The sequence below is a fragment of the Lonchura striata genome, chromosome 30 (genome assembly GCF_050655825.1).
Source record: "Lonchura striata isolate lonStrDom1 chromosome 30, ASM5065582v1, whole genome shotgun sequence".
Lineage (NCBI taxonomy): Eukaryota > Metazoa > Chordata > Aves > Passeriformes > Estrildidae > Lonchura > Lonchura striata.
Genome location: NC_140732.1, coordinates 8,650,884 through 8,661,539, shown reverse-complemented (window position 1 = coordinate 8,661,539; position 10,656 = coordinate 8,650,884). Strand labels below are relative to the sequence as shown.

Genomic DNA, 10,656 nt, shown 5'->3' with positions numbered 1-10,656 from the left:
TTCATTAACGCCGGGCAATACGGGATGGCAAAGGGCCACAATTGCTGCCAAACAGCCGCAGCGCGGCCGGGCCGGCTGCGGCGGTGCCGGAGGAGCCCTGGGCGCATCTTCCGCTGCCGTCATGGCGGCCGCGGCGCGGGGCGCGACGGGAGATGTAGTCCCGAGGGAGGGGGGCGGGGCTTGAGCGGGCTGCGGAGGGGGCGTGGCCGGCGGGAAGTGACGTCACGCGCGCGGGTCACGTGGGGCCGAGCGCTTCCGGGGCGCGATGGGGCCGGGGGCGGCGGTGAGGGGGGGGAGGGGCGGGGGGAACGGGGGGGTCCCGGGGTGGGGGAGGGGCGGGGGGAACGGGGGGGTCCCGGGGTGGGGGAGGGGCGGGGGGAACGGGGGGGTCCCGGGGTGGGGGAGGGGCGGGGGGAACGGGGGGGTCCCGGGGTGGGGGAGCGGGGTTCCGGTTCTGGGGGTTTGGGGGGTTTTTTGGGGGGTCTCTCGGTTTTTTGGGGGGGTCTCTGGTTTTTTGGGGAGGGTCTCTCGGTTTTTTAGGGGTCGCTCGGTTCTTTTGGGGGGGTCTCGGATTTTTGGGGGGGGTCTCGGTTTTTTGGGGGGTCTCTCTGTTCTAGCGGGGGGTCTCGGTTTTTTGGGGAGGGTCTCTCGGTTTTTTGGGGTTCTCTCGGTTTTTTGGGGAGGGTCTCTCGGTTTTTTGGGGTTCTCGGTTTTTTGGGGAGGGGTCTCGGTGTTTTGGGGGGGTTTCTCTGTATTTTGGGGGGGTCTCTCGGTTTGTTGGGGGGTGTCTCTGTTTTTTGGGGGAGGGTCTCTCGGTTTTTGGGGGGTCTCTCTGTTCTAGCGGGGGGTCTCGGTTTGTTGGGGGGTGTCTCTGTTTTTTGGGGGGGGGTCTCTCGGTTTTTGGGGGGGGTCTCGGTTCTAGGGGGTCTCTCGGATTTTTGGGGAGGGGTCTCGGTGTTTTGGGGGGGTCTCTCTGTATTTTGGTGGGGGTTTTTTGGTTTTTGGGGGGGGGTCTCGGTTTGTTGGGGCGTCTCTCGGTTCTAGGGCGGTCTCTGTATTTTGGGGGGGTCTCTCGGTTTGTTGGGGGGTCTCTCTGTATTTTGGGGGGGGTCTCTCGGATTTTTTTTGGGGGGTCTCTCGGGTCTAGGGGGGTCTCTCTATATTTTGGGGGGGGTCTCTCGGTTTCTGGGGGTCTCTCTGTATTTTGGGGGGGTCTCTCTGTATTTTGGGGGGTCTCTCGGTTCTAGGGGGGTCTCTCTGTATTTTGGGGGGTCTCTCGGTTCTAGGGGGGTCTCTCTGTATTTTGGGGGGTCTCTCGGTTCTAGGGGGGGTCTCTCGGTTCTAGGGGGGTCTCTCTGTTTGTTGGGGGGTCTCTCGGTTCTAGGGGGGTCTCTCTGTATTTTGGGGGGTCTCTGTATTTTGGGGGGTCTCTCTGTATTTTGGGGGGTCTCTCTGTATTTTGGGGGGGTCTCTCTATATTTTGGGGGGGTCTCTCGGTTTCCGGGGGTCTCTCTGTATTTTGGGGGGGTCTCTCGGTTTCCGGGGGTCCCGCTGACCCCGCCCCTCCCCCAGCGCTGCCTCTGGGCCGGGGTCCGGCGCCGCCTGCACGGGACGGGCGCGACCCCCGCCCCTCCCCCACCCCTGATCCCCATCGTGGTGGAGCAGACGGTGAGTGGGGGAGGGGCGGGGACCCCCACCCCCCCCCGGGACCCCCAAATCCCACTGGGACCCCCAAAATCCACCCTGGGACCCCCAAATCCCACTGGGACCCCCAAAATCCACCCTGGGACCCCAAAAATCCACCCTGGGACCCCGAAATCCACCCTGGGACCCCCAAAATCCACCCTGGGACCCCGAAATCCACCCTGGGACCCCGAAATCCACCCTGGGACCCCCAAAACCCCCCTGGGACCCCAAAATCCACCCTGAGACCACCAAATCCACCCTGGGACCCCAAAATCCCACTGGGACCCCCAAATCCCACTGGAGACCCCAGAAATCCACCCTGGGACCCCCAAAACCCCCCCCTGGGACCTCAAATCCCACCTGGAGACCCCCGAAATTCACCTGAGACCCCCAAAATCCCTCAAAGCCCCCCCTGAAATCTCCTCTGACCCTTCCAAAAATCTCCTCAAAATTCCCCCAAAATCCCGTTTTACCCCCACAAAATCCCCCCAAATCCCCCCCAAATCCCCCCAAATCCCCCCAAATCCCCCTCAAACCCCCCCAAACCCCCCCAAATCCCCCCAAATCCCCCCAGAGTCTCCCCTGACCCCCGAACTCCCCCCAGGGCCGGGGCGAGCGCGCCTACGACATTTACTCGCGGCTGCTGCGGGAGCGCATCGTGTGCGTGATGGGCCCGGTGGGTACCCGGCACCCAGGAACCCCCAAACGGCCCCAAAATCCCCAAAACGGCCCAAAAATCCCTGAAAACGGCCCCAAAATCCCTGAAAACAGCCCAAAAATCCCCAAAACGGCCCCAAAATCCCTGAAAACGGCCCCAAAATTCCTGAAAACGGCCCAAAAATCCCCAAAACGGCCCCAAAATCCCTGAAAACGGCCCCAAAATTCCTGAAAACGGCCCAAAAATCCCCAAAACGGCCCCAAAATCCCTCAAAACGGCCCCAAAATCCCTGAAAACAGCCCAAAAACCCCCAAACGGCCCCAAAAATCCCCAAAACGGCCCCAAAATCCCTGAAAACGGCCCCAAAATCCCCAAAACGGCCCCAAAATCCCTGAAAACAGCCCAAAAATCCCCAAAACGGCCCCAAAATCCCTGAAAACAGCCCAAAAATCCCCAAAACGGCCCCAAAGTCCCCAAAATGGCCCAAAAATCCCCAAAATGGCCCCAAAATCCCTGAAAACAGCCCAAAAATCCCCAAAACGGCCCCAAAATCCCTGAAAACGGCCCCAAAATCCCTGAAAACAGCCCAAAAATCCCCCAAAATAGCCCAAAACCCCAAAACGGCCCCAAAGTCCCCAAAATGGCCCAAAAATCCCCAAAAACAGCCCAAAAATCCCCAAAAAAGCCCCAAAATCCCTGAAAAGAGACCAAAAGTCCCCAAGAACAGCCCAAATCCCTGAAAACAGCCCAAAACACCCCAAAAACGGCCCCAAAATCCCTGAAAACAGCCTAAAAATCCCCAACACAGCCCAAAATACCCCCAAAACCCCCAAAAATAGCCCAAAACCCTCCAGAACATTTCAAAAATCCCCCAAACCAGCCCAAAAATCCCCCAAAACAGCCCAAAATACCCTAAAATGGCCCAAAAACCCCAAAACGGCTCAAAAATCCCCAACACAGCCCAAAATACCCCAAAAACGGCCCCCAAACCCCCAAAATAGTCTGAAACCCTCCAGAACAGCCCAAAAATCCCCAAAACAGCCCAAAATACCCCAAAACAGCCCAAAAATCCCCAAAACCACCCCAAAATATCCCAAAACAGCCCAAAATACCCCAAAAATATCCCAAAAACCACTTAAAAACCCAATAACCTCCCAAAACACCTGAACCCCCAAAACCCCACAAAAAACTCCCCAAAACACCCAAAAACCCCACAGAAATCTCCCAAAAATCCCCCTAACCACCAAAAATCCACCAAAACCCACCAAAAACATCCCAAAAAACACTTAAAAACCCAAAAAACCCCCAAAACACCCAAAAACCCCCACAGCAATTCCCCCAAAATCCATCAAAAACCCACCAAAAACACCTCAAAACACCCAAAACCACCCCAAAACCCACCGAAACCCCCCCTAAAAAAACTGCCAGAAATGCATAAAAACCCCCAAATGACCCAAAATCGCCCCAAATTCCCCCAAAATCCCCCCAGATCGACGACAGCCTGGCCAGCCTGGTGATCGCCCAGCTGCTGTTCCTGCAGTCCGAGAGCAACAAGAAACCCATCCACATGTACATCAACAGCCCCGGTGGGTTTGGGGGCAAAAATCCGAATTTTGGGGTGAAAAACCCAAATTTGGGGTTCAGCAGAATCCCATCCACATGTACATCAACAGCCCCGGTGGGTTTGGGGGCAAAAATCCGAATTTTGGGGTGAAAAACCCAAATTTGGGGTTCAGCAGAAACCCATCCACATGTACATCAACAGCCCCGGTGGGTTTGGGGGCAAAAATCCGAATTTTGGGGTGAAAAACCCAAATTTGGGGTTCAGCAGAAACCCATCCACATGTACATCAACAGCCCCGGTGGGTTTGGGGGCAAAAATCCGAATTTTGGGGTGAAAAACCCAAATTTGGGGTTCAGCAGAATCCCATCCACATGTACATCAACAGCCCCAGTGGGTTTGGGGGCAAAAATCCGAATTTTGGGGTGAAAAACCCAAATTTGGGGTTCAGCAGAATCCCATCCACATGTACATCAACAGCCCCGGTGGGTTTGGGGGCAAAAATCCGAATTTTGGAGTGAAAAAACCAAATTTGGGGTTCAGCAGAATCCCATCCACATGTACATCAACAGCCCCGGTGGGTTTGGGGTTAAAAATCCAAATTTTGGGGTGAAAAACCCAAATTTGGGGTTCACCAGAATCCCATCCACATGTACATCAACAGCCCCGGTGGGTTTGGGGGCAAAAATCTGAATTTTGGGGTGAAAAACCCAAATTTGGGGTTCCACAGAATCCCATCCACATGTACATCAACAGCCCCGGTGGGTTTGGGGTTAAAAATCCGAATTTTGGGGTGAAAAACCCAAATTTGGGGTTCAGCAGAAACCCATCCACATGTACATCAACAGCCCCGGTGGGTTTGGGGGCAAAAATCCGAATTTTGGGGTGAAAAACCCAAATTTGGGGTTCAGCAGAATCCCATCCACATGTACATCAACAGCCCCGGTGGGTTTGGGGGCAAAAATCCGAATTTTGGGGTGAAAAACACAAATTTGGGGTTCAGCAGAAACCCATCCACATGTACATCAACAGCCCTGGTGGGTTTGGGGGCAAAAATCCGAATTTTGGGGTGAAAAACCCAAATTTGGGGTTCAGCAGAATCCCATCCACATGTACATCAACAGCCCCGGTGGGTTTGGGGGCAAAAATCCGAATTTTGGGGTGAAAAACCCAAATTTGGGGTTCAGCAGAAACCCATCCACATGTACATCAACAGCCCCGGTGGGTTTGGGGGCAAAAATCCATATTTTGGGGTGAAAAACCCAAATTTGGGGTTCAGCAGAATCCCATCCACATGTACATCAACAGCCCCGGTGGGTTTGGGGGCAAAAATCCGAATTTTGGGGGGAAAAACCCAAATTTGGGGTTCAGCAGAAACCCATCCACATGTACATCAACAGCCCCGGTGGGTTTGGGGGCAAAAATCCGAATTTTGGGGTGAAAAACCCAAATTTGGGGTTCAGCAGAAACCCATCCACATGTACATCAACAGCCCGGGTGGGTTTGGGGTTAAAAATCCGAATTTTGGGGTGAAAAACCCAAATTTGGGGTTCCACAGAATCCCATCCACATGTACATCAACAGCCCCGGTGGGTTTGGGGGCAAAAATCCGAATTTTGGGGGAAAAAAACCAAATTTGGGGTTCAACAGGAACCCATCCACATGTACATCAACAGCCCCGGTGGGTTTGGGGGCAAAAATCTGAATTTTGGGGTGAAAAACCCAAATTTGGGGTTCAACAGAAACCCATCCACATGTACATCAACAGCCCCGGTGGGTTTGGGGTTAAAAATCTGAATTTTGGGGGAAAAAACCCAAATTTGGGGTTCAACAGGAACCCATCCACATGTACATCAACAGCCCCGGTGGGTTTGGGGGCAAAAATCCGAATTTTGGGGTGAAAAACCCAAATTTGGGGTTCAACAGAATCCCATCCACATGTACCAGGCGGGTCGGTGACCTCGGGGCTGTATAAACCCCAATTTTGGGTTATTTTCACCCCAATTTCGGGTTATTTTCACCCATTTTGGCATCCCAGGTGGCTCGGTGACCTCGGGGCTGTATAAACCCCAATTTTGGGTTATTTTCACTCCAATTTCGATCTATTTTCACCCATTTTTCCATCCCAGGTGGCTCGGTGACCTCGGGGCTGTATAAACCCCAATTTTTGGGTTATTTTCACCCCAATTTCGTGTTATTTTCACCCATTTTTCCATCCCAGGCGGGTCCGTGACCTCGGGGCTGTATAAACCCCAATTTTTGGTGTATTTTCACCCCAATTTCGATCTATTTTCACCCATTTTTCCATCCCAGGCGGGTCGGTGACCTCGGGGCTGTATAAACCCCAATTTTTGGTGTATTTTCACCCCAATTTCGATCTATTTTCACCCATTTTTCCATCCCAGGCGGCTCGGTGACCTCGGGGCTGTATAAACCCCAATTTTTGGTGTATTTTCACCCCGATTTCGGGTTATTTTCACCCATTTTTCCATCCCAGGCGGCTCGGTGACCTCGGGGCTGGCCATCTACGACACCATGCAGTACGTGCTGAGCCCGGTGTGCACCTGGTGCGTGGGGCAGGCGGCCAGCATGGGCTCGCTGCTGCTGGCGGCCGGGCGGCCCGGCCTGCGCCACGCGCTGCCCAACGCGCGCATCATGGTGCACCAGCCCTCGGGGGGGGCACGGGTAGGTTTGGGGGGGATTGGGGGGGTCACAGGGGGATTTGGGGGGGATTTGGGGGGATTTGGGGGGCATTGAGGGGGTTTGAGGGGGATTTGGGGGGGTTTGGGGGGGACTTGGGGGGGATTGGGGGGGTTTGAGGGGGATTTGGGGGGGTTTGGGGGGGACTTGGGGGGTCCTGGGGGGGTTTGGGGGGTTTAGGGGACACTGGCATCATGGTGCACCAGCCCTCGGGGGGGGCGCGGGTAGGTTTTTGGGGGGGTTTGGGGGGGATTGGGGGGGGTTTGGGAGGGATTTGAGGGGGATTTGGGGGGTCCTGGGGGGGATTGGGGGGGTTTGGGGGGGATTTGGGGGTCACAGGGGGGATTTGGGGGGGTTTGGGGGGTCCTGGGGGGGTTTGGGGGGTCCTGGGGGGGTTTGGGGGACACCCACATCATGGTGCACCAGCCCTCGGGGGGGGCACGGGTAGGTTTGGGGGGGATTGGGGGGGTCACAGGGGGGGTTTGGGGGGGATTGGGGGGATTTGGGGGGGATTGGGGGGGTTTGAGGGGGATTTGGGGGGGTTTGGGGGGGATTTGGGGGGGATTTGGGGGGGTTTGGGGGGTCCTGGGGGGGTTTGGGGGGGTTTGGGGGACACTGGCATCATGGTGCACCAGCCCTCGGGGGGGGCGCGGGTAGGTTTGGGGGGGATTTGGGGGGGTTTGGGGGGGATTTGGGGGGTCACAGGGGGGATTTGGGGGGTCACAGGGAGGATTTGGGGGGTTTGGGGGGTCCTGGGGGGGTTTGGGGGACACTGGCATCATGGTGCACCAGCCCTCGGGGGGGGCACGGGTACGTCTGGGGGGGATTGGGGGGTCACAGGGGGAATTTGGGGGGTTTGGGGGGTCCTGGGGGGGATTTGGGGGGTTTGGGGGGGAATTGGGGGGGTCCTGGGGGGGTTTGGGGGGTCCTGGGGGGTCCTGGGGGGGTTTGGGGGACACTGGCATCATGGTGCACCAGCCCTTGGGAGGGGCGCGGGTAGGTTTTTGGGGGGGTTTGGGGGGGTTTGGGGGGGTTTGGGGGGGATATGGGGGGTCACAGGGGGGATTTGGGGGCTTTGGGGGACACTGGCATCATGTTGCACCAGCCCTCGGGGGGGGCACGGGTACGTCTGGGGGGGTTTGGGGGGGTTTGGGGGGGATTGGGGGGGATTGGGGGGGTCACAGGGGGGATTTGGGGGGTCACAGGGGGGGTTTGGGGGGGCTTGGGGGGGATTTGGGGGGTCACAGGGGGAATTTGGGGGGTTTGGGGGGTCCTGAGTGGTCCCGGGGGGGTTTGGGGGGATTGGGGGGGTCACAGGGGGGATTTGGGGGGTCACAGGGGGGGTTTGGGGGGGTTTGGGGGGTCCTGGGGGGGTTTGGGGGACACTGGCATCATGGTGCACCAGCCCTCGGGGGGGGCACGGGTACGTCTGGGGGGGATTTGGGGGGGTTTGGGGGGATTTGGGGGGGATTGGGGGGTCACAGGGGGGATTTGGGGGGGATTTGGGGGGTTTGGGGGGTCCTGGGGGGGATTTGGGGGGTTTGGGGGGTCCTGGGGGGGTTTGGGGGGTTTAGGGGACACTGGCATCATGGTGCACCAGCCCTCGGGGGGGGCGCGGGTAGGTTTTTGGGGGGGTTTGGGGGGTCCTGGGGGGGGTTGGGGGGATTTGAGGGGGATTTGGGGGGGTTTGAGGGGGATTTGGGGGGGATTTGGGGGGCTTTGGGGGGTCACAGGGGGGATTTGGGGGGTCACAGGGGGGGTTTGGGGGGGTTTGGGGGGTCCTGGGGGGGTTTGGGGGACACTGGCATCATGTTGCACCAGCCCTCGGGGGGGGCATGGGTACGTCTGGGGGGGATTTGGGGGGGATTTGGGGGGGTTTGAGGGGGGTTTGGGGGGTCCTGGGGGGGTCTGGGGGACACCCACATCATGGTGCACCAGCCCTCAGGGGGGGCGCGGGTAGGTTTGAGGGGGTCCTGGGGGGTCCCGGGGGGGTTTGGGGGGATTATGGGGGGGTCACAGGGGGATTTGGGGGGTTTGGGGGGTCCTGGGGGGTCCAGGGGGGATTATGGGGGGGTCACAGGGGGATTTGGGGACGGTTTTCAGAGGATTTCATGGTTTGGGGGGGGGTCCCAGGGGCGTTTGAGGGGTCCCAAGCGGGTTTGGGGGATCACAGGGGAGATTGGAGGGGATTTGGGGGGGGTCCCAAGAGGGTTTGAGGGGTCACAGGGGAGTTTGGGGAGCCCAAGGGGGATTTGGGGGAGGAGGGGGGCTGCTCAAACCCCCCAAAATCCCCCCAAAATCCCCCCAAACCCCCCAAATCCCCCAAATCCCCTCCCCAGGGCCAGGCCACCGACATCGCCATCCAGGCCGAGGAGATCCTGCAGCTGAAGCGGCAAATCAACGGGCTGTACGCCAAGCACACGGGGCAGCCGCTGCCCGTCATCGGTGAGAGACCCCAAAATCACCCCAAAAATCCTCCTGGGACCCCCCAAAATCCCCCCGGGACCCCCAAACCTCCCCAGGAACCCCCAAACCCCCCGGGACCCCCAAACCCCCCAGATCAACGGGCTGTACGCCAAGCACACGGGGCAGCCGCTGCCCGTCATCGGTGAGAGACCCCAAAATCACCCCAAAATCCTCCTGGGACCCCCCAAAATCCCCCCGGGACCCCCAAACCTCCCCTGGGACCCCCAAACCCCCCAGGACCCCCACACCCCCCAGATCAACGGGCTGTACGCCAAGCACACGGGGCAGCCGCTGCCCGTCATCGGTGAGAGACCCCAAAATCACCCCCAAAATCCTCCTGGGACCCCCCAAAATCCCCCCGGGACCCCCAAACCCCCCAGGACCCCCAAACCCCCCAGAGCAACGGGCTGTACGCCAAGCACACGGGGCAGCCGCTGCCCGTCATCGGTGAGAGACCCCAAAATCACCCCAAAAATCCTCCTGGGACCCCCCAAAATCCCCCCGGGACCCCCAAACCTCCCCTGGGACCCACAGACCCCCCAGGACCCCCAAACCCCCCAGATCAACGGGCTGTACGCCAAGCACACGGGGCAGCCGCTGCCCGTCATCGGTGAGAGACCCCCAAAAACCCCCCCAAAAACCCCTGGGACCCCCCAAAATCACCCCAAAATCCCCCCAAAATCCCCCTAATACCCCCCAAACCCCTAGGGACCCTCCCCAACCCCCCAGAGAACCCCCCAAACCCCCCTCAAACATCCCAAAATCCCCCCAAAACCCTCCCAGGGACCCCCAAAACTGCCCAGGGACTCCAAAATCCCCCTCAAACATCCCCAAATCCCCCCTAAAGCCCCCAAAACCCTCCCAGGGACCCCCAAAACTGCCCCGGGACAACCCCAAACCCCCCTCAAACATCCCCAAATCCCCCCTAAATCCCCCCAAACCCTCCCAGGGACCCCCAAAACTGCCCCGGGACAACCCCAAACCCCCCTCAAACATCCCTAAATCCCCCCTAAATCCCCCCAAAACCCTCCCAGGGACCCCCAAAACTGCCCCGGGACAACCCCAAACCCCCCTCAAACATCCCTAAATCTCCCCAAAACCCTCCCAGGGACCCCCAAAACTGCCCCGGGACAACCCCAAACCCCCCTCAAACATCCCTAAATCCCCCCAAACCCTCCCAGGGACACCCCGCAAGCCCCCCGGGATCCCCAATCCCCCCGAATCCCCCCGAATCCCCCCGAATCCCCCCGAATCCCCCGAATCCCCCCAAATCCCCCCGAACCCCCGAACCCTGACCCCGCAGAGGCGGCGATGGAGCGGGACCGGTACCTGAGCCCGCTGGAGGCGCGCGATTTCGGGCTGCTGGACCAGGTGCTGGTGCACCCCCCGGCCCGGGGGCAGGACGAGCCCCGGCTGCTGCCCCGGGACTCCCCGGGACCCCCGGGACCCTCCCCAGGACCCTCCCCAGGACCCCCGGGACCCCCCCCGGGACCCCCGGCCTCCTGAGCCCCCCGGCCCCGAGCCAGCCGCGCCGCTGCGGAAATAAAGCAGAGCCAGCCCGGGGATTTGGGGCAGATTTTGGGGA

General features: G+C 59.3%; 1 protein-coding gene across 1 annotated transcript; it reads left to right on the top strand.

The window, feature by feature from the left end:
• The first annotated feature begins 166 nt into the window (after window positions 1-166).
• Window positions 167-10,656, top strand: CLPP (caseinolytic mitochondrial matrix peptidase proteolytic subunit). The gene is made up of 7 exons (XM_085563347.1): window positions 167-283; window positions 1,573-1,668; window positions 2,291-2,362; window positions 3,834-3,930; window positions 6,403-6,590; window positions 8,945-9,050; window positions 10,375-10,656. The coding sequence occupies exons 1-7, from the start codon at window positions 266-268 to the stop codon at window positions 10,575-10,577; spliced, it is 780 nt and encodes a 259-aa protein (XP_085419473.1). The 5' UTR covers window positions 167-265; the 3' UTR covers window positions 10,578-10,656.